General features: G+C 43.0%; 1 protein-coding gene across 4 annotated transcripts in view; it reads right to left on the reverse strand.

Moving 5' to 3' along the window:
• The window catches only part of LOC109868808 (rho guanine nucleotide exchange factor 28-like), a 54,069-nt gene that overhangs the window by 23,246 nt on the left and 6,029 nt on the right, over positions 1 to 24,794 (reverse strand). For all 4 annotated transcript variants that reach the window (XM_031803221.1, XM_031803222.1, XM_031803223.1 and 1 more), the window contains exons 2-6: positions 9,441 to 9,952; positions 9,031 to 9,220; positions 7,432 to 7,510; positions 3,253 to 3,299; positions 2,948 to 3,011 (exon numbers count right to left, since the gene is read on the reverse strand). In XM_031803221.1, coding sequence (XP_031659081.1) covers positions 2,948 to 3,011; positions 3,253 to 3,299; positions 7,432 to 7,510; positions 9,031 to 9,220; positions 9,441 to 9,541 — 481 coding nt within the window. In that variant the 5' untranslated portion in view covers positions 9,542 to 9,952. The remainder of the gene's footprint in view (positions 1 to 2,947; positions 3,012 to 3,252; positions 3,300 to 7,431; positions 7,511 to 9,030; positions 9,221 to 9,440; positions 9,953 to 24,794) is intronic.

Below are 24,794 nucleotides of genomic sequence, written 5' to 3' on the forward strand. Positions count from 1 at the left end.
ACACTAGGTGTCTCCAAACTTTTGACTGGTACTGTACATACATTTGCGAGAATTTATTTAGAAAAATGACATTCTACTCTCAGTAGTTAATAGCAGTGGGACAGTGGGTGAGAGAGAGAAGAAGACCTGTGCAGCAGCACCACCATCAATTCTCACCGCACAGGGGAAAGTAATTGTTCTTGGCAACAACCAAGTAAGTTCAAGTAAGAAGACTATGAATGTTAATACACTTTGATATGTTAGAATGAATGTGAGCAACTATAAGCTTTCTCCTGGCTAATAGGTAGTTAGCTTTACATTTACAGTTTAGTCATTTTCAGCTGTGCCAGATTTGATCTAACTAGCTAACGCTGGGTAGTTCTGGTTGTGTGAAAAACTGACAGTGAATGTTTTGAAGCCAAGAATACTTGATAGTATGGCGCCCCCCCCCCCCCCCCCCCCCCCCCTTGGGTTGTGCCGTGGCGGAGATCTTTGTGGGCTATATTCAGCCTTTTCTCAGGATGGTAAGTTGGTGGTTGAAGATATCCCTCTAGTGGTGTGGGGGCTGTGCTTTGGCAAAGTGGGTGGGGTTATATCCTTCCTGTTTGGCCCTGTCCGGGGGTGTCCTCGGATGGGCCACAGTGTCTCCTGATCCCTCCTGTCTCAGCCTCCAGTATTTATGCTGCAGTAGTTTATGTGTCGGGGGGCTAGGGTCAGTTTGTGTTATATCTGGAGTACTTCTCCTGTCCTATTCGGTGTCCTGTGTGAATTTAAGTGTGCTCTCTCTAATTCTCTCTTTCTCTCTTTCTTTCTCTCTCGGGGGACCTGAGCCCTAGGACCATGCCTCAGGACTACCTGACATGATGACTCCTTGCTGTCCCCAGTCCACCTGGCCGTCCAGTTTCAACTGTTCTGCCTTATTATTATTGGACCATGCTGGTCATTTATGAACATTTGAACATCTTGGCCATGTTCTGTTATAATCTCCACCCGGCACAGCCAGAAGAGGACTGGCCACCCCACATAGCCTGGTTCCTCTCTAGGTTTCTTCCTAGGTTTTGGCCTTTCTAGGGAGTTTTTCCTAGCCACCGTGCTTCTACACCTGCATTGCTTGCTGTTTGGGGTTTTAGGCTGGGTTTCTGTACAGCACTTTGAGATATCAGCTGATGTACGAAGGGCTATATAAATACATTTGATTTGATTTGATTTTGCTAGCTACAGAATTACTTGCACAATCACTGTCTTAGTGATCATAGGGTCAGCAAGAGGACAAGTACATTAGAGTGTCTAGTTTGAGAAACAGAAACCGTCCTCAACAGTCCTTAACTGGCAGCTTCATTAAATAGTATCCGCAAAACACCAATCTCAACGTCAACAGTGAAGACGCGACTCCAGGATGCTGGCCTTCTAGGCAGAGTTTCTCTGTCCTCTGTCTGTGTTCTTTTGCCCATCTTAATCTTTTCTTTTTATTGGCCAGTCTGACGTTGAGACTGGTGTTTTGCAGGTACTATTTAATGAAGCTGCCAATTGAAGACTTGTCCTCTTGTTCAGTTGTGCACCGGGGTCTCCCACTCCTCTTTCTATTCTGGTTAGGGCCAGTTTGCGCTGTTCTGTGAAGGGAGTAGTAGACAGTGGTGTATGAGATCTTCAGTTTCTTGGCAATTTTTCAAATGGAATAGCCTTAATTTCTCAGAACAAGAATAGACTGACGAGTTTCAGTAGAAAGGTCTTTGTTTCTGTCCATTTTGAGCCTGTAATCGAACCCACAATTGCTGATGCTCCAGATACTCAACTAGTCTAAAGAATGCAATTTTATTGCTTCTTTAATTAGCACAACAGTTTTCAGCTGTGCTAACATAATTACAAAAGGGTTTTCTAATGATCAATTATCCTTTTAAAATTATTAACTTGGATTAGCTTACACAACGTACCATTGGAACACAGGAGTGATGGTTGCTGATAATGGGCCTCTGTACGCCTATGTAGATATTCCCCAAAAAAATCAGCCGTTTCCAGCTACAATAGTAATTTACAACATTAACAATACCGGTACAGAGTCAATGTGCGGGGGCACCGATTAGTTGAGGTAATATGCACATGTAGGTAGAGTTATTAAAGTGACTATTCATAGATGTTAACAACAAAGAGTAGCAGTGGCGTGAAGAGGGGGGTGAGGGGGAGGTAATGCAAATAGTCTCAGTAGCCATTTGATTAGATGTTCAGGAGTCTGATGGCTTGGGGGTAGAAGCTGTTTAGAAGCCTCTTGGACCTAGACTTGGCGCTCTGGTACCTCTTGCCGTATGGTAGCAGAGAGAACAGTCTATGACTAGGGTGTGTGTCCCCAATGTCAGAGTTGCTCCTACAGCCCTGACTCTCATGTCAAAAGTGTGTTCAGGCTAAGCCTGACAGAAGATAATTATGACTGACGGATTTCAGCAGTTACATATCGGGTGCTTGTACTTACATTGCATTCCTTACTGACAACAACAGAGATCTACTGAGGGCATCACTCACCCACTAACTGTCTTTACTACAACAGAGAGAGAGAGAGAGAGAGAGAGAGAGAGAGAGACAGAGACAGAGAGAGAAAGAGTGCGAGAGAGAGAGAGAGAGAGAGGGAGGGAGAAAGAGAGAGGGAAAGAGTGAGAGGGACAGAGAGAGGGAGAGAGAGAGAGAATAAAGAAGAGGGAGAGAGCGAGAGAGAGAAAGAGTGAGAGAAAGAGGGAGAGAGAGAGAGAGAGAGAGCGAAAGAGTGAGAGAGAGAGAGAGAATAAAGAAGAGGTAGAGAGCGAGAGAGAGAGAGAGAGAGAGAGAAAGAGTGAGCGAGAGAGAATAAAGAAGAGGTAGAGAGCGAGAGAGAGAGAGAGAGAGAGAGAGAGAGAGAGAAAGAGTGAGCGAGAGAGAGAGAGAATAAAGAAGAGGGAGAGAGCGAGTAAGACAGAGAGATAAACAGATGAATGGATCGTACCTGTTTGTAACGTTGGAAGCTCCTCATCATCATCCAGAGAGAGAACAAGCTGATCTTCAAAAACCTATTTTACAAAACAGAAATCAGACAGCCACACAGCTCCATCAGAGGATGAGGTGAATGCATGTGGGCAGTCCAGAAGAGCACTGCTCCTCAGAATTGTCATAATGAAACACACACACACACAATTCTCATCACCCTCACACAACACACAGGGAGAAACACAGATCCAGACACACACACATCAAACTCATTGATGTACCAGGTCATTACATTTGAAAAGAAGAGCAGACTGATATACTCACACTATCCACCAGAGTAAGGTATCTAACTGGCAGCCCCCTGCCCAGACCTGCAGAGGAGGAGAATGACACTTAAAGGCACCCATATGTCACCATCTAACACCCTTTAAATAAGCAGTATGATTGGCCACAAGAAGAGACAGATGACTTCTCCGGTAAACATGCTGAAATCACTCCTAGCCTGACTCTGCTTCACTAGCAGCAGAGCAAAAGCAACATATGAGGAAGACGGAGGTTGTTTCCTAGTACAGATCTATAGATCTATAGTGTTCCCCTCCAGTCTGACTGGGGGGGCTGCTGTGGGATGAGGTCGATACTGAGATAGACTTCCTGTCTCTCTATGTACGCATTGATATCAAGCCTGCCGTCGCTATGGTTACCAGAAACAAGAGAGATCGGCAGTGTGTGTGTCTTTGAGGCGGCAGCAACTGCTCCGAGTCTCTTGCACTCACTGCTCTTCTCTCTCTAATTTCTCCTTCTCTGTTTACCCTCTCTCTCTCACTCTCTTCTCTTCCCCCTTTCCCCTCTGCCTCATTAATCTCTCTGATACAGTCTCTCTCTCCTTGTCCCTGTGCAGTGTGTATCCTGTGTATCACACCACTTGCTGACATTTGTGTACTGAGTGTGTATGCCCAGTGGTGTAGTGGGGTTAAATGCAGGTATACGCCGTATCGCCACTTATTTTTCAGTGGGCATTGCGTATACTCACTTCTTAATCCCCACGATGCATATCAAAGTAGAGTAGTGGAGGTATATGCCGTATCAATTAATTAGGCTGATGGAACATATCAGAATGTTTAGCTTAAAATGTTGATTGAAGTATAATTTACTCACATTGTAGGTGCAGCAATGTACACACAGTGTTAGGCCTACGCGCAAAAGTTTCAAAATTCATTTAGCAGGAAAACACCATTCTAAATGTCGCACCATACATGCGAGCGGTTTCATGGGCAGAGATGGAAATATCTGTTAGAAATCTAGGAAGAGGGGAGATCTAAAGATGCAACAGCTATCATGCGTTGCTAATATGACTAGGATCATGTCTTTGGCTGCTAGACAATGAAATACAGTTGAAAGAAAACCATTAGAACAGGAGAACGCATATGAGGAAGTCTTTATAAAACAATTGGTTCCACGTTTCTATGGTGGGGTTTTGGCTAAAGGCTATTTTGAAGCAAGGTAAGACCTGCCTCATAATATGAATTAAATGTCCAGGTTTCAAACAATTAAGGAACAGGACAAATATAGCGATGCTAATGATAGCCCTACCCTTCTTCTGGTAGATGGTAATGATAGCCCTACCCTTCTGGTAGATGGTAATGATAGCCCTACCCTTCTTCTGGTAGATGGTAATGATAGCCCTGCCCTTCTTCTGGTAGATGGCAATGATAGCCCTACCCTTCTTCTGGTAGATGGTAATGATAGCCCTACCCTTCTTCTGGTAGATGGTAATGATAGCCCTACCCTTCTTCTGGTAGATGGTAATGATATCCCTACCCTTCTTCTGGTAGATGGTAATGATATCCCTACCCTTCTTCTGGTAGATGGTAATGATAGCCCTACCCTTCTGGTAGGTGGTAATGATAGCCCTACCCTTCTTCTGGTAGATGGTAATGATAGCCCTGCCCTTCTTCTGGTAGATGGTAATGATAGCCCTGCCCTTCTTCTGGTAGATGGTAATGATAGCCCTGCCCTTCTTCTGGTAGATGGTAATGATAGCCCTACCCTTCTTCTGGTAGATGGTAATGATATCCCTACCCTTCCTCTGGTAGATGGTAATGATATCCCTACCCTTCTTCTGGTAGATGGTAATGATAGCCCTGCCCTTCTTCTGGTAGATGGTAATGATAGCCCTGCCCTTCTTCTGGTAGATGGTAATGATAGCCCTGCCCTTCTTCTGGTAGATGGTAATGATAGCCCTGCCCTTCTTCTGGTAGATGGTAATGATAGACCTACCCTTCTTCTGGTAGATGGTAATGATAGCCCTGCCCTTCTTCTGGTAGATGGTAATGATAGCCCTGCCCTTCTTCTGGTAGATGGTAATGATAGCCCTGCCCTTCTTCTGGTAGATGGTAATGATAGCCCTGCCCTTCTTCTGGTAGATGGTAATGATAGCCCTGCCCTTCTTCTGGTAGATGGTAATGATAGCCCTACCCTTCTTCTGGTAGATGGTAATGATAGCCCTGCCCTTCTTCTGGTAGATGGTAATGATAGCCCTACCCTTCTTCTGGTAGATGGTAATGATAGCCCTACCCTTCTTCTGGTAGATGGTAATGATAGCCCTACCCTTCTTCTGGTAGATGGTAATGATAGCCCTGCCCTTCTTCTGGTAGATGGTAATGATATCCCTACCCTTCTTCTGGTAGATGGTAATGATAGGCCTACCCTTCTTCTGGTAGATGGTAATGATAGCCCTTCCCTTCTTCTGGTAGATGGTAATGATAGCCCTGCCCTTCTTCTGGTAGATGGTAATGATAGCCCTGCCCTTCTTCTGGTAGATGGTAATGATAGCCCTGCCCTTCTTCTGGTAGATGGTAATGATAGGCCTACCCTTCTTCTGGTAGATGGTAATGATAGCCCTGCCCTTCTTCTGGTAGATGGTAATGATAGCCCTGCCCTTCTTCTGGTAGATGGTAATGATAGCCCTGCCCTTCTTCTGGTAGATGGTAATGATAGCCCTACCCTTCTTCTGGTAGATGGTAATGATAGCCCTGCCCTTCTTCTGGTAGATGGTAATGATACACCTACCCTTCTTCTGGTAGATGGTAATGCTAGGCCTACCCTTCTTCTGGTAGATGGTAATGATAGCCCTGCCCTTCTTCTGGTAGATGGTAATGATATCCCTACCCTTCTTCTGGTAGATGGTAATGATAGCCCTACCCTTCTTCTGGTAGATGCTAATGATATCCCTACCCTTCTTCTGGTAGATGCTAATGATATCCCTACCCTTCTTCTGGTAGATGCTAATGATATCCCTACCCTTCTTCTGGTAGATGGTAATGATAGCCCTGCCCTTCTTCTGGTAGATGGTAATGATAGCCCTACCCTTCTTCTGGTAGATGGTAATGATATCCCTACCCTTCTTCTGGTAGATGGTAATGATAGCCCTACCCTTCTTCTGGTAGATGCTAATGATAGCCCTACCCTTCTTCTGGTAGATGCTAATGATAGCCCTACCCTTCTTCTGGTAGATGGTAATGATAGCCCTACCCTTCTTCTGGTAGATGGTAATGATAGCCCTGCCCTTCTTCTGGTAGATGGTAATGATAGCCCTACCCTTCTTCTGGTAGATGGTAATGATAGCCCTACCCTTCTTCTGGTAGATGGTAATGATAGCCCTACCCTTCTTCTGGTAGATGGTAATGATAGCCCTAACCTTCTTCTGGTAGATGCTAATGATATCCCTACCCTTCTTCTGGTAGATGGAAAGGCTTTCCCAAAAACATATGATATCATGAATATTTGCATCAATCCAGTAGCCATTTGTTTTTCAAACTCTATCTCATGTGTTACAGAAACACCTAACCAAACAACAGTGATTGGTGCCTACACTAAACTCAAAAATCAAAATTTCTTAGATTTATCCTAGACCTCAAAACTGGATTTCGAACATCCAATGTTGTTGTTGCCTTTTGTGAACTAACACTCGCACTTGACTTTTTTCTCCCCCTACTAGCACTGACTTTGCTGATAGTTACTTTATTGAGGAAAAATGTACTTGCTATGACTGTGATAAGTGGTTTTCCGCCAAGCTAAGATGAATGACAGCCTAATTTATCTGTCTCAATAGTTGGCCTACTATTAGCCTACTTGCGAGGTACAGCTTGGGTTGGCCTAACTATAAAAGACCAATATGGGATTTATCATTTTAGGTCATTGAGAGTGTATGTCACTGTTTCTCATAGAATTTTTCACCTTCGCTGGGCGGGCCGTTTGGGAAATGTTAAACAACATTTGAGTATACCCACTTCTCCAGGAAGCACTACATCACTGCTCATCCCCACGGCCTGGGTGGCAGTCTGTTTCTGCTCTCTTGCAAACTCCTTATGGAATTGTCATGCCAATGTTTCGCTTGACAATGACAACAGGTAATGACAATAGGCAAAAGCACAAACAGATTGAGGAACAGGCTATTATCACCAGATTAAAGTCACAATCCTGAGTTCGGTGTTTCACACTCACCTCCGTCACTGGCATCACTTCTATGGACGTCCAATCCGTAACTGTCCTCCATCTGAACATCACCTCTCAGTGCTGAGATCTGTGACAAATACAGGAGCTCCGTGACAACATGCTCTTAAAAATAATAATAATAATAAACTAATACTGTAGGTAACATAATCTATGAATTTAAATGTCAATGTATTATATAAATGTGTATTATAAAGGTTTGTTTACAGTAAAACATAGTCAATGAATGAATTACATTTCCACTTCCTTTAGACGAACTACAAAAAAAATTATTTCTACTTTGCGCTTTCTTCCATTGCAAAACTACCATTCCAGTATTTTACTTGCTATATTGTATTTACTTTGCCATCATGGCCTTTTTTGCCTTTACCTCCCTTCTCACCTCATTTGCTCACATTGTATATAGACTTGTTTATACTGCATTATTGACTGTATGTTTGTTTTTACTCCATGTGTAACTCATGTGTCGTTTTATCTGTCGAACTGCTTTGCTTTATCTTGGCCAGGTCGCAATTGTAAATGAGAACTTGTTCTCAACTTGCCTACCTGGTTAAATAAAGGTAAAATAAATAAATAAATAAAATAAATAAAGACCTGTGAGTGTGCAAAGCTGTCATCAAGGCAAAGGGTGGCTACTTTGAAGAATCTCAAATATAAAATATATTTTGATTTGTTTAACACTTTTTGGTTACTACATGAATCCATATGTGCTATTTCATAGTTTTGATGTCTTCACTATTATTCTACTATGTAGAAAACAGTCAAAAATAAAGAAAACCCCTGGAATGAGTGTGTCTAAACTTTTGACTGGTACTTTACGTATTTTGGCAGCTACTCAGTTCATCCATAAACGTGCATAGTTGTAAACATTAAAATAAAACACATCAGTAGGTTGCTACAACAACATTATGCAGCCTAACCGTTCAACAGCCATATTAATGTCTGTCATTCAACCACAGGTGGTTGGTGGCACCTTAATTGGGGAGGACGGCTGGTGGTAACGCCTGGAGCAGAATCAGTGGAATGGTATCAAATACATCAAACGTGTTTGATGCCATTTCTTTTAGCCCCGTTCCAGCCAATATCATGAGACATCTTCCCCTCAACAGCCTCCACCACGTTCAACAGTTAGTTCATGAAACAGAGCAGTTTTCTTTGATCATGTTTATGACTCAGTGTGTGTAACATCCACATTACAACCTATAATTATACCAGTTTTACTGCCTAAGTAAGATCCACCGGTATAAACAAGAACTATCCAAACTATGTGAACATTAGTTAGAAAAAGTATTAGCCAGATCAAACACTGACAGTTGTATTACATTGTACTACAGTAGAGAATTAAGTCAGCTTTAGTTTTTCCTTAAACACAATGTTTTCCTCCGTAATCCACTGGACTCACCTGAACAGAAAAAGACTGAGCTAAAAACTGAACACTGCTTTGAATCCTGGGTCACGATCCACAAAGCATAGAGTAGGAGTGCTGATTTAGGATCAGGGCCCCACCTGTCCATGTAATCTTATTTATTATGATCTTAAAGACAAAATATCCTAGCACTACTACTCTCTGAATACAGGCCCTGATCTTACCTGTCTGAGGATGTTGTGGTCCATCAGTTTCTCTCTGAGGACCATGATGTTGCCCAGAACACTGCTCTCAGGGCCCACCAGGAAGGTGAGGGAGAGGCAGTCAGATCCAGGACAGAACCTCAGTACACGGGTGCTATCTGCCCATACACACCACACCCCGACAAGGGGAGACCTCTGAGGGAAAGGTGAACTGTATGGAAATGAAGTGGGAAGGTATGTGTTCGTTATCTGATTGGCTTGGCCATTTTCAGTCTTATAACAATCATCACTCACAAAAATGATTGCTCTTGGGTCGTTATTGTAAAATAGACTGTGTTCTCAATGAGTTACCTGGTTAAATAAAGTCAATAAATAAATATATAAACATGATGTTGATATACTCTTTGTGATGAAAAGAGGCGGAGACTCACGTAGCGAGTGCCATAAAGAGGGAGTGGTCTCCTCTCCTCTGAGCCAGCTGGAGGGGTGTTTCCCCCTCCTCATTGGGCATGGTCAGTGCCCTCTGACCCATAGGCTGGCCAATCAGAAAGCGGGAGAGATGGAGCAAACCCAGACGCACTGAGAGGTGGAGGAGAGCCTCCCTGGGCAGGAGCTCTGCAGAAAGAGAGAGAGAGAGAGAGAGAGAGAGAGAGAGAGAGAGAGAGAGAGACAGAGAGACAGAGAGAGAGAGCGATGGTCAGTGCCCTCTGACCCTTAGGCTGGCCAATCAGAAAGCGGGAGAGATGGAGCAAACCCAGATGCACTGAGAGGTGGAGGAGAGCCTCCCTGGACTGGAGCTCTGCAGAAAGAGACAGAGAGAGAGAGAGAGACAGAGAGATGGTCAGTGCCCTCTGACCCTTAGGCTGGCCAATCAGAAAGCGGGAGAGATGGAGCAAACCCAGACGCACTGAGAAGTGGAGGAGAGCCTCCCTGGGCAGGAGCTCTGCAGAAAGAGAGAGAGAGAGAGAGAGAGACAGAGAGAGAGAGAGAGAGATGGTCAGTGCCCTCTGACCCTTAGGCTGGCCAATCAGAAAGCGGGAGAAATGGAGCAAACCCAGATGCACTGAGAGGTGGAGGAGAGCCTCCCTGGACTGGAGCTCTGCAGAAAGAAAGAGAGAAAGAAAATCTTAACAGTATATTTGACCTCTCAGTTTCCTATCAAATCTAAAAATGTCAAACAGAAAACCGAAGAAAATGAACAACAATGACAAATTGTTTGATGATGAATGCAAAAACCTAAGAAAGAAATTGAGAAACCTGTCCAATCAAAAACATAGAGACCCAGAAAACCTGAGTCTACAGCTTCACTATGGTGAATCACTAAAACAATACAGAAATACACTACGGAAAAAGAAGGAACAGCATGTCAGAAATCAGCTCAATGTAATTGAAGAATCCATAGACTCTAACCACTTAAGGGAAAATTGCAAAACACTAAACAAACAACAACAGGAAGAATTACAGTGCTTTGCAAAAGTATTCATCCCCCTTAGCTTTCTTCCTATTTTGTTGCATTACAACCTGTAATTTAAATGGATTATTATTTGGATTCCATGTAATTGACACAAAATAGTCCAAATTGGTGAAGTGAAATGAAAAAAAGAACTTGTTTCAAAACAAAAATCTAAATTCAAAACAGAAAAGTGGTGCGTATGTATTCACCCCCTTTATTATGAAGCCCCTAAATAAGATCTGGTGCAAACAATTACCTTCAGAAGTCACATAATTAGTTAAATAAAGTCCACCTGTGTGCAATCTAAGTGTCACATGATCTGTCACATGATCTCAGTACATATACACCTGTTATGAATGGCCTCTGAGTCTGCAACACCACTAAGCAAGGGGCACCACCAAGCAAGTGGGTATAGCAAGCCCATCCCCCTCTCCCTGCCTCCCCCTTTCCTCCTTCAACTAGGTTGCTGTGGTCAGAGAGACGCCGAAAATTCCTGAGAATCTCCTCATGGACACACAGTATAGAGAGAGTAGATTTTCATTGAGAACAAAATAAATCCTTCCACCTCACAGAACTTAAGGTACGAACAAATTTCATGTTCCGGAGAAAGTATAAAAGAATCCAATTCTTCGGTGAAGAATCCAAACGAACTGGTCCTGTGTGGCCACATTACCATAACGCTGTTTATATAATAGCCTCAGATATGAGGTTTACATCTAATTGTTGTATAAGATGAATGAGTGAGTATGATACTGTTTGTATAATTGTGTAATATGATTTTGGACTGTTTAATGAAGAAAAATATAATTCCCTTTTGATTTTAACTAAATCAGAGGACCGCCCCTGAGCCCAGTTAGGGTCAGACATCCTGGGACAGCCTTTTCGGCCCTTCCGAATAAAACCCCCACTCGGGTTTTCGATCAGCAGACCGAGCTTACCTCAATTACGAGATAGCTAAAGGTTGCAGACCATGTTTTACTCCATTAGGAGGACAAAGGTTGTAGACCATTGCTGAATCTTTTAACCATATCACGTGGTTAAACTCTTAGACTATCGATACCGACAGAATAAGAACAAGTCTTTGATATTAATTACTAGTCTGCAGCTGGAATTTGGTATCATTGAACGCGAAGAACGACAACTGCCGAAACATCCATTCTATAACATCCACTCTGAACAATCCCCTCTAACCACAACCGAGAGTGAGCGGGAGAGAGACGGACAATTCTACAAAAGAAACAAACTTTTCACCAGCGATCAAGACGACACACTGAGCGTAAATATATATATATTGATTGCAATTGTTCCGGAATGAGTGAGCATTCATGTGTAAAGGATTAGCATTTAAATTGTAATAATTATCACTCTTTAGTGACTTCCAAGTCGACCCCCACTTCCCCTTTTGTCTAACAAGCCGCCATGCCGGTTTAGCCCACTAGGGCACATTCTCCTATCATTTCATGTAACCACATTTACCTTGTATGTTTGTTTGTTTATGCATTTCTGTGAATTACTTAGTTAGTAATAAATAAATGATTTAAGACAATTGATGTATGGATGACTCATAGTGAAGACTGGGTTCGTGCAGATAACCAACAATTTACGACGTTTGGAATGAGACTAACGTGAGGTAAAGTAAATAATTCATTCATTCGAAGACTAATTGATCAGATAAAATATCTGAAAAGTTATTTTAGGAAATGATAACTTTGTAATCTGAATATTTTTCCTTGGTGCCCCGACTTCCTAGTAATTACGGTTACATGATTAATCAGTCTAATCGCGTAATAACTAATTACAGAGAATCTTTGATAAAAACTATCAGTCTTCAGTTAATGATAGTAAAGACACGACACCATGAAGACAAAGGAGCTCTCCAAACAGGTCAGGGACAAAGTTGTGGAGAAGTACAGAACATCCTACGGAGCACCATTAAATCCATTATTACAAAACGGAAAGAATATTGCACCACAACAAACCTGCCAAAAGAGGGCTGCCCACCAAAACTCATGGACCAGGCCAGTTTTGGTGGGCAGCCCTCTTTTGGCAGGTTTGTTGTGGTGCAATATTCTTTCCGTTTTGTAATAATGGATTTAATGGTGCTCCGTAGGATGTTCTGTACTTCTCCACAACTTTGCATTAATCAGAGGCAACAAAGAGACCAAAGACAACCCTGAAGGAGCTGCAAAGCTCCACAGCGGAGATTGGAGTATCTGTCCAAAGCCGTACACTCCACAGAGCTGGGCTTTATGGAAGAGAGGACAGAAAAAAGCCATTGCTGAAAGAAAAAAACAAGCAAACACATTTGGTGTTTTCCAAAAGGCATGTGGGAGACTCCCCAAACATATGGAAGTTACTCTGGTCAGATGAGACTAAAATAGAGCTTTTTGGCCAACAAGAAAAACGCTATGTCTGGCGCAAACCCAACACCTCTCATCACCCCAAGAATACCATGCCATGTTTTTCATCAACAGGGACTGGGAAACTGGTCAGAATTGAAAGAATGATGGATGGCCCTAAATATAGGGAAATTGTTATGGGAAACCTGTTTCAGTCTTCCAGAGATTTGAGACTGGGATAGAGGTTCACCTTCCAGCAGGACAATGACCCTAAAGCAGCACTCAAGTTGTTTAAGGAGAAACATTTAAATGTCTTGGAATAGCCTAGTCAAAGCCCAGACCTCAATCAAATTGAGAATCTGTGGTATGACTTAAAGATTGCTGCTCACCAGCGGAACCCATCCAACTTGAAGGAGCTGGAGCAGATTTTCCTTGAAGAATGGGCAAAAATCTCAGTGCCTAGATGTGCCCAATTTATAGAGACATACACCAAGAGACTTTGCAGCTGTAATTGCTGCAAAAGGTGTCTCTACAAAGTATTGACTTTGCGGGGGTGAATAGTTATGCACACTCAAGTTTTTTTTTTTTTTTTTTTCACAATAAAAATATTTTGCATCTTCAAAGTGGTAGGCATGTTGTGTAAATCAAATGATACAAATGCCCAAAATATACATTTTAATTCCAGGTTGTTAGGCAACAAAATAGGAAAAATACCAAAGGGGGTGAATACTTTCGCAAGCCACTGTATCTATCCAAAATGGAGATGTATGGATAAACCACTTCTCCAATCGTTTTGGCTCTATAACAAAGAACAAACAGCAAAAACATATACATGATCAAATACAAATCTTAGAATCAACTATTAATGACGACCAGAACCCACTGCATTCTCCAATTACATTGAATGAACTAGAGGACAAAATACAACCCTCCAACCCAAAAAGGCCTGTGGTGTTGATGGTATCCTCAATGAAATGATAAAATATACAGACAACAAATTCCAATTTGCTATATTAAAACTCTTTAACATCAATATCAACGAATTGGCGAGGGCACTAGAAAAGTATGCAGCACCTGGCCTCACCCTACTAGAATCTGAAGTCAAACGTCTACTGTTTGCTGATGATCTGGTGCTTCTGTCATCAACCAAGGAGGGCCTACAGCAGCACCCAGTTCTTCTGCACAGATTCTGCCAGACCTGGGCCCTGACAGTAAATCTCAGTAAGACCAAAATAATGGTGTTCCAAAAAATGTCCAGTCGCCAGGACCACAAATACAAATTCCGTCTAGACACTGTTGCCTTAGAGCACACTAAAAAACGATACATACCTTGGCCTAAACATCAGCGCCACAGGTAACTTCCACAAAGCTGTGAACGATCTGAGAGACAAGGCAAGAAGGGCATTCTATGCCATAAAAAGGAACATAAATTCGACATAACAATTAGGATCTGTCTAAAAATACTTTAATCAGTTATAGAACACATTGCCCTTTATGGTTGTGAGGTCTGGGGTCTGCTCACCAACCAAGAATTCACAAAATGGGACAAACACCAAATTGAAACTGCATGCAGAATTCTGCTAAAATATCCTCAGTGTACAATGTAAAACAACAAATAATGCATGCAGAGCAGAATTAGGCCGATACCCGCTAATTATCAAAATCCAGAAAAGAGATGTTAAATTCTACAACCACCTAAAAGGAAGTGATTCCCAAACCTTCCATAACAAAGCCATCACCTACAGATAGATGAACCTGGAGAAGAGTCCCCTAAGCAAGCTGGTCCTGGGGCTCAGTTCACAAACACAAACATACCCCCCAGAGCCTCAGGACAGCAACACAATTAGGCCCAACCAAATCATGAGAAAACAAAAAGATAATTACTTGACATATTGTAAAGAATTAACAAAAAAACTGAGCAAACTAGAATGCTATCTGGCCCTAAACAGAGAGTACCCAGTGGCAGAATACCTGCCCAATGTGACTGACCCAAACTTAAGGAAAGCTTTGACTATGTACATACTCAGTGAGCATAGCCTTGCTATTAAGAAAGCCCGCCGTAGGCAGACCTGGCTTTCAAGAGAAGACAGGCTATGTGCACACTGCCCATAAAATGAGGTGGAAAATGAGCTGCACTTCCTAACCTGCCAAATGTATGACCATATCAGAGACACATATTTCCCTGAGACTACACAGATCCACAAAGAATTCAAAAACAAACCCGATTTTGATAAACCGATTTTGATTATAACAACCTGTTGCCACAAGAAAAGCGCAACCAGCGAAGAACAAACACCATTGTAAAAACAACCCATATTTATGTTTATTTTTGTACTTTGTACTTTAATCATTTACACATCGTTACAACACTGTATATATACATAATAAACCCCAATTAATCTCCATTGTTCATTGAAGTTGATGGGTCATTTATAACAAAACCTTTTCATATAGCCAATAATTTCAATGACTATTTCACTGGTAAAGTGTGAAATGACAATATTAAACAGTACACAATATTTGTGTATTGAAGGTCTAATAATGAAAGAGAAGGATTGCTGTTTTGAATTTGGTCAAGTTTGTGTGGAAGAAGTGGGAAAACAATTGTTATCTATCAATAATGATATGCCACCAGGTATAGACAACCTAGATGGGAAACTATTGTTATCCATCAATAATGATCAAATCAAATCAAATCAAATTTATTTATATAGCCCTTCGTACATCAGCTGATATCTCAAAGTGCTGTACAGAAACCCAGCCTAAAACCCCAAACAGCAAGCAATGCAGGTGGAGAAGCACGGTGGCTAGGAAAAACTCCCTAGAAAGGCCAATACCTAGGAAGAAACCTAGAGAGGAACCAGGCTATGTGGGGTGGCCAGTCCTCTTCTGGCTGTGCCGGGTGGAGATTATAACAGAACATGGTCAAGATGTTCAATGTTCATAAATGACCAGCATGGTCGAATAATAATAAGGCAGAACAGTTGAAACTAGAGCAGCAGCACAGTCAGGTGGAAGTTGAAACTGGAGCAGCAGCATGGCCAGGTAGACTGGGGACAGCAAGGAGTCATCATGTCAGGTAGTCCTGGGGCATGGTCCTAGGGCTCAGGTCAGTTGAAACTGGAACAGCAGCATGGCCAGGTGGACTGGGGACAGCAAGGAGTCATCATGTCAGGTAGTCCTGGGGCATGGTCCTAGGGCTCAGGTCCTCCGAGAGAGAGAAAGAAAGAGAGAAGGAGAGAATTAGAGAACGCACACTTAGATTCACACAGGACACCGAATAGGACAGGAGAAGTACTCCAGATATAACAAACTGACCCCAGCCCCCCGACACATAAACTACTGCAGCATAAATACTGGAGGCTGAGACAGGAGGGGTCAGGAGACACTGTGGCCCCATCCGAGGACACCCCCGGACAGGGCCAAACAGGAAGGATATAACCCCACCCACTTTGCCAAAGCACAGCCCCCACACCACTAGAGGGATATCTTCAACCACCAACTTACCATCCTGAGACAAGGCTGAGTATAGCCCACAAAGATCTCCGCCACGGCACAACCCAAGGGGGGGGGGGGCGCCAACCCAGACAGGATGACCACAACAGTGAATCAACCCACTCAGGTGACGCACCCCCTCCAGGGACAGCATGAGAGAGCCCCAGCAAGCCAGTGACTCAGCCCCTGTAATAGGGTTAGAGGCAGAGAATCCCAGTGGAAAGAGGGGAACCGGCCAGGCAGAGACAGCAAGGGCGGTTCGTTGCTCCAGAGCCTTTCCGTTCACCTTCCCACTCCTGGGCCAGACTACACTCAATCATATGACCCACTGAAGAGATGAGTCTTCAGTAAAGACTTAAAGGTTGAGACCGAGTTTGCGTCTCTGACATGGGTAGGCAGACCGTTCCATAAAAATGGAGCTCTATAGGAGAAAGCCCTGCCTCCAGCTGTTTGCTTAGAAATTCTAGGGACAATTAGGAGGCCTGCGTCTTGTGACCGTAGCGTACGTATAGGTATGTACGGCAGGACCAAATCAGAGAGATAGGTAGGAGCAAGCCCATGTAATGCTTTGTAGGTTAGCAGTAAAACCTTGAAATCAGCCCTTGCTTTGACAGGAAGCCAGTGTAGAGAGGCTAGCACTGGAGTAATATGATCAAATTTTTTGGTTCTAGTCAGGATTCTAGCAGCCGTATTTAGCACTAACTGAAGTTTATTTAGTGCTTTATCCGGGTAGCCGGAAAATAGAGCATTGCAGTAGTCTAACCTAGAAGTGACAAAAGCATGGATTAATTTTTCTGCATCATTTTTGGACAGAAAGTTTCTGATTTTTGCAATGTTACGTAGATGGAAAAAAGCTGTCCTCGAAATGGTCTTGATATGTTCTTCAAAAGAGAGATCAGGGTCCAGAGTAACGCCGAGGTCCTTCACAGTTTTATTTGAGACGACTGTACAACCATTAAGATTAATTGTCAGATTCAACAGAAGATCTCTTTGTTTCTTGGGACCTAGAACAAGCATCTCTGTTTTGTCCGAGTTTAATAGTAGAAAGTTTGCAGCCATCCACTTCCTTATGTCTGAAACACATGCTTCTAGCGAGGGCAATTTTGGGGCTTCACCATGTTTCATTGAAATGTACAGCTGTGTGTCATCCGCATAGCAGTGAAAGTTTACATTATGTTTTCGAATAACATCCCCAAGAGGTAAAATATATAGTGAAAACAATAGTGGTCCTAAAACGGAACCTTGAGGAACACCGAAATTTACAGTTGATTTGTCAGAGGACAAACCATTCACAGAGACAAACTGATATCTTTCCGACAGATAAGATCTAAACCAGGCCAGAACATGTCCGTGTAGACCAATTTGGGTTTCCAATCTCTCCAAAAGAATGTGGTGATCGATGGTATCAAAAGCAGCACTAAGGTCTAGGAGCACGAGGACAGATGCAGAGCCTCGGTCCGATGCCATTAAAATGTCATTTACCACCTTCACAAGTGCCGTCTCAGTGCTATGATGGGGTCTAAAACCAGACTGAAGCATTTCGTATACATTGTTTGTCTTCAGGAAGGCAGTGAGTTGCTGCGCAACAGCCTTCTCTAAAATTTTTGAGAGGAATGGAAGATTCGATATAGGCCGATAGTTTTTTATATTTTCTGGGTCAAGGTTTGGCTTTTTCAAGAGAGGCTTTATTACTGCCACTTTTAGTGAGTTTGGTACACATCCAGTGGATAGAGAGCCGTTTATTATGTTCAACATAGGAGGGCCAAGCACAGGAAGCAGCTCTTTCAGTAGTTTAGTTGGAATAGGGTCCAGTATGCAGCTTGAAGGTTTAGAGGCCATGATTATTTTCATCATTGTGTCAAGAGATATAGTACTAAAACACTTGAGCGTCTCTCTTGATCCTAGGTCCTGGCAGAGTTGTGCAGACTCAGGACAACTGAGGTTTGGAGGAATACGCAGGTTTAAAGAGGAGTCCGTAATTTGCTTTCTAATAATCATAATCTTTTCCTCAAAGAAGTTCATGAATTTATCACTGCTAAAGTGAAAGTCATCCTCTCTTGGGGAATGCTGCTTTTTAGTTAGCTTTGCGACAGTATTAAAAAGGAATTTCGGATTGTTCTTATTTTCCTCAATTAAGTTAGAAAAATAGGATGATCGAGCAGCAGTAAGGGCTCTACGGTACTGCACGGTACCGTCCTTCCAAGCTAGTCGGAAGACTTCCAGTTTGGTGTGGCGCCATTTCCGTTCCAATTTTCTGGAAGCTTGCTTCAGAGCTCGGGTATTTTCTGTGTACCAGGGAGCTAGTTTCTTATGAGACATTTTTTTTGTTTTTAGGGGTGCAACTGCATCTAGGGTATTGCGCAAGGTTAGATTGAGATCCTCAGTTAGGTGGTTAACTGATTTTTGTCCTCTGGCGTCCTTGGGTAGGCAGAGGGAGTCTGGAAGGGCATCAAGGAATCTTTGTGTTGTCTGTGAATTTATAGCACGACTTTTGATGTTCCTTGGTTGGGGTCTAAGCAGATTATTTGTTGCAATTGCAAACGTAATAAAATGGTGGTCCGATAGTCCAGGATTATGAGGAAAAACATTAAGATCCACCACATTTATTCCATGGGACAAAACTAGGTCCAGCGTATGACTGTGACAGTGAGTGGGTCCAGAGACATGTTGGACAAAACCCACTGAGTCGATGATGGCTCTGAAAGCCTTTTGGAGTGGGTCTGTGGACTTTTCCATGTGAATATTAAAGTCACCAAAGATTAGAATATTATCTGCTATGACTACAAGGTCCGATAGGAATTCAGGGAACTCAGTGAGAAACGCTGTATATGGCCCAGGAGGCCTGTAAACAGTAGCTATAAAAAGTGATTGAGTAGGCTGCATAGATTTCATGACTAGAAGCTCAAAAGACGAAAATGTCGTTTTTTTTTGTGTAAATTGAAATTTGCTATCGTAAATGTTAGCAACACCTCCGCCTTTGCGGGATGCACGGGGGATATGGTCACTAGTGTAGCCAGGAGGTGAGGCCTCATTTAAAACAGTAAATTCATCAGGCTTAAGCCATGTTTCAGTCAGGCCAATCACATCAAGATTATGATCAGTGATTAGTTCATTGACTATAATTGCCTTTGAAGTAAGGGATCTAACATTAAGTAGCCCTATTTTGAGATGTGAGGTATCATGATCTCTTTCAGTAATGACAGGAATGGAGGTGGTCTTTATCCTAGTGAGATTGCTAAGGCGAACACCGCCATGTTTAGTTTTGCCCAACCTAGGTCGAGGCACAGACACGGTCTCAATGGTGTTTTTGACACAAAGATCCATAGTTGATCGGGCTCTGGTCTTGTCCCATCTTGATTACTGTTCGGTAATATTGTCAGGTGCAGCAAAGAAAGACCTGGCCAAGCTGCAGCTGTCTCAAAACAAAGCAGCACGCCTTGTCCTCAACTGCTCCGACAGAACTAACATCAACGACATGCATGATAGTCTTTCATGGTAGAGGGTTAAGAAGAAACTGAAAGCATAAACAGATTTAATGTTTCGCTCAGTTATATATAGAGCCATGTCATTATGGAATACTCTGGTGGTTACTCTGGAGAAAAGCAAGTTTAGCTATAAAAAACTGATTAAAAAACATTGTATCACAGCGCCTTTCCTCTTTCTAAAGATCTAATTTAACTGTACTGTATATAAGAATATGAATACGTGCAGTGCATTGACTTTTTCCTAATTTCGTTACGTTACAGCCTTATTCTAAAATGAATTAAATCCTTTTTCCACCTCATCAATCTACACACAATACCCCATAATGACAAAATTAAAACAGGTTTCTATAAATTGTTGCAAATGTATTACACATAAAAAAACTGAAATACTTATTTACATAAGTACTCAGACCCTTCGCTATGAGGCCTCCATTATTCCCTAAATTGAAGAAGTTTGGATCCACAAAGTCTCTCCCTAGAGCTGGCCACCTGGCCAAACTGAGCAATCGGGGGAGAATGGCCTTGGTCAGGGAGGTGACCAAGAACCCGATGGTCACTCTGACAGAGTTCCAGAGTGCCTCTGTGGAGGTGGGAGAACATTCCAGAAGGACAACCATCTCTGTAGCACTCCACCAATCAAGCCTTTATGGTAGAGTGGCCAGGCGGAAGCCACTCCTCAGTAAAAGGCACACGATAGCCTGCTTGGAGTTTGCTAAAAGGCACCTAAAGACTCTCAGACCATGAGAAACAAGATTCGCTGATCTGATGAAACCAAGATTGAACTCTTTGGCCTGTGTGCCAAGCATCACGTCTGGAAAAAATGTGGCACCATCCCTACGGTGAAGCATGGTGGTGGCAGCATCATGCTGTGGGGATGTTTTTCAGCTGCAGGGACTGGGAGACTAATCAGGATCAAGGGAAAGATGAACGGAGCACAGTACAGAGAGGCCATCCATGACAACCTACTCCAGATCGCTCAGGACTTCAGACTGGGGCGAAGGTTCACCTTACAACAGGTTAACGACCCTAAGCACACAGCCAAGACATCGAAGGAGTGGCTTCTGGACAAGTCTCTGAATGTCCTTGAGTGGCCCAGCCAGAGCCCGGACCTGAACCCGATCAAACATCTCTTGAGAGACCTCAAAATAGCTGTGCAGCGACGCTCCCCATCCAACCTGAAAGAGCTTGAGAAGATCTGAAGAATGAGAGAAACTCCTCAAATACAGGTGTGCCAAGCTTGTAGCGTCATACCCAAAAAGACTCGAGGCTGTAATCGCTGCCAAAGGTGCTTCAACAAAGTACTGAGTAAAGGGTCTGAATACTTAGGTAAATGTGATATTTCAGTTTTGTATTTTTTATAAATAAATACAAATATTTCATCCATTTTAGAATTAGGCTGTAACTTAACAAAATGTGGAAAAAGTCAGGGGGTCTGAATACTTTCGGAATGCGCTGTATATATGAATAGTGTGTAAAGAGTATTTTTGTTGTTGCTTGGTGTATTTCTATATATACTTCTTATTTTATTTATATTTTTTATTTAGAATTGAATGTAATATCTTATGCTGTTCTTGTCTATAACTGTTCTGTTCTTTGTCATGTATTGTACGTTTTATGTGGAACCCAGGAAGAGTAGCATCTGCATGTGCAGTAGCTAACGGGGATCCTAATAAACTAAACTAAACGCTGTGTTCCTTAAAATAGATGAAGACAGACAGAGGTGACAAGCCCTCCATATAAGAACATTGTGGCCTCTAACATCTCTGCTATACATCCCTAAACCTGTTATCCTTCATACGATATCCTCACCGTCCAAACTTACCGCCAATTTGCGGTAATTTACCACTCCAATTTGCTTACCGACCAAATAGGTCCACAGACGATGCAATCTCAACCACACTGCACACTGCCCTAACCCATCTGGACAAGAGGAATACCTATGTGAGAATGCTGTTCATCGACTACAGCTCGGCATTCAACACCATAGTACCCTCCAAGCTCGTCATCAAGCTCGAGACCCTGGGTCTCGACCCCGCCCTGTGCAACTGGGTACTGGACTTCCTGACGGGCCGCCCCCAGGTGGTGAGGGTAGGCAACAACATCTCCTCCCCACTGATCCTCAACACTGGGGCCCCACAAGGGTGCGTTCTGAGCCCTCTCCTGTACTCCCTGTTCACCCACGACTGCATGGCCACGCACGCCTCCAACTCAATCATCAAGTTTGCGGACGACACAACAGTGGTAGGCTTGATTACCAACAACGACGAGACGGCCTACAGGGAGGAGGTGAGGGCCCTCGGAGTGTGGTGTCAGGAAAATAACCTCACACTCAACGTCAACAAAACTAAGGAGATGATTGTGGACTTCAGGAAACAGCAGAGGGAACACCCCCCCATCCACATCGATGGAACAGTAGTGGAGAGGGTAGCAAGTTTTAAGTTCCTCGGCATACACATCACAGACAAACTGAATTGGTCTACTCACACAGACAGCATCGTGAGGAAGGCGCAGCAGCGCCTCTTCAACCTCAGGAGGCTGAAGAAATTCGGCTTGTCACCAAAAGCACTCACAAACTTCTACAGATGCACAATCGAGAGCATCCTGGCGGGCTGTATCACCGCCTGGTATGGCAACTGCACCGCCCTCAACCGTAAGGCTCTCCAGAGGGTAGTGAGGTCTGCACAACGCATCACCGGGGGCAAACTACCTGCCCTCCAGGACACCTACACCACCCGATGCTACAGGAAGGCCATAAAGATCATCAAGGACATCAACCACCCGAGCCACTGCCTGTTCACCCCGCTGTCATCCAGAAGGCGAGGTCAGTACAGGTGCATCAAAGCTGGGACCGAGAGACTGAAAAACAGCTTCTATCTCAAGGCCATCAGACTGTTAAACAGCCACCACTAACATTGAGTGGCTACTGCCAACACACAGGTCAATGACACTGACTCTACTCCAGCCACTTTAATCATGGGAATTGATGGGAAATGATGTAAATATATCACTAGCCACTTTAAACAATGCTACATTATATAATGTTACTTACCCTACATTATTCATCTCATATGCATACGTATATACTGTACTCTATATCATCGACTGCATCCTTATGTAATACATGTATCACTAGCCACTCATCTCATATGTATATACTGTACTCGATATCATCTACTGTATCTTGCCTATGCTGCTCTGTACCATCACTCATTCATATATCCTTATGTACATATTCTTTATCCCCTTACACTGTGTATAAGACAGTAGTTTTTTTGGTAATTGTTAGTTAGATTACTTGTTCGTTATTACTGCATTGTCGGAACTAGAAGCACAAGCATTTCGCTACACTCGCATTAACATCTGCTAACCATGTGTATGTGACAAATAAAATTTGATTTGATTTGATTTGATTTGACTTACTGTATACATTACATACTACACATCTGCTCTCTAGACCTAAACACACTTATTATGGCTCCAGGTCAGGTGTGAACGCTGACATGAATGTAAGTGAATACACTCTGACTGCACACACACAGTATATTGTATACAGCTAAGCTAGCACATATCAATGCTATATACTGTACCTAGCACATAGATGGCCCCGTATTTAGACCTACTCTAGCTAACACACAATCCGGGTGGGTGTCATGTTGCGTGTCACGCTGTGTGAAGTCTAGACTTTATATGGAGAATGCATACCAACAAGGCAGGTCAGGTACTTCACACAGGTGTTAGTTATTACAACAACTCGTAAGCATTTTCACTTTCTCCTGTGCATTGAGGAGTATTCCTAACTGACTTTTAGCTTAGGGCTGGGTCGTGAGAAAAATAAAGTACCACGTTAGCTATGAGGCATTTGGGAAATTCACCCGTTTGATTCAGGTTGCGTACCAAATGGAACCCTGTTCACTATACCATATAGTGCACTCCTTTTAACAAGAACTCTATGGGTCCGGGTCAAAACTAGTGTACTAAATAGGAAATATGGTGTCATTTGGGACGCAACATCAGTGACTCTTCCTCATATGAAGAGTTGAGACATTGACAGTGACAGTGCTAGGGTTCCCACCCTGATAATGCCATTGACAGAAGCGAGCAGAGACCAGAAACACAAGCTCAAGGTAACCCTCTAAACCTGCTCAGTGTGTTTTAATAAAGCCAGTGTGTTGGAGGGACAAGCTGCCTGCAGGGCAGAGCACACATCCTTCCTATTCCCCTTTGTCACACTGAATGACTTGGTTTTAAAAAGAGAGTCACTTTGTCACACTGAATGACTTGGTTTTAAAAAGAGAGTCCCTCTGTCACACTGAATGACTTGGTTTTATCACACTGAATGACTTGGTTTTAAAAAGAGAGTCCCTTTGTCACACTGAATGACTTGGTTTTATCACACTGAATGACTTGGTTTTAAAAAGAGAGTCCCTTTGTCACACTGAATGACTTGGTTTTAAAAAGAGAGTCACTTTGTCACACTGAATGACTTGGTTTTAAAAAGAGAGTCAGTTTGTCACACTGAATGACTTGGTTTTAAAAAGAGAGGGAATAGTCAGTCAAGCCTCTATTCTTTCCTGTAGGACTAAGAAGGAAGGGTAGAGTTGCTATGGAAATAGCTTTATATCTCTTCATTCTGAATTGCTGTCCTACACTTGAACTTTCTCTCCATATCTGTCTTCTTCGTTGCAAAGGTTACTTACCACTACTGTACCACAAATGTTTGACGATGTACCATGTAACCATGACCCAATTACTGGACTAGGAACTGTAGGTACAAGAACTGTTCAAAAGGAGCTTCATGAAATGGGTTTCCACGGCAGAGTAGACACACAAAAGCCTAAGATCACTATGCGCAATAGCAAGCGTCGGCTGGAGTGGTGTAAAGCCCGACACCATCAGACTCTGGAGCAGTGGAATTACGTTCTCTGGAGTGATGAATTACGATTCACCATCTGGCAGTCTGACAGACAAATCTGGGTTTGGCAAATGCCAGATGAACGCTACCTACCCCAATGC

Source organism: Oncorhynchus kisutch, linkage group LG23 (genome assembly GCF_002021735.2).
Source record: "Oncorhynchus kisutch isolate 150728-3 linkage group LG23, Okis_V2, whole genome shotgun sequence".
NCBI classification, from domain to species: Eukaryota; Metazoa; Chordata; class Actinopteri; order Salmoniformes; family Salmonidae; genus Oncorhynchus; species Oncorhynchus kisutch.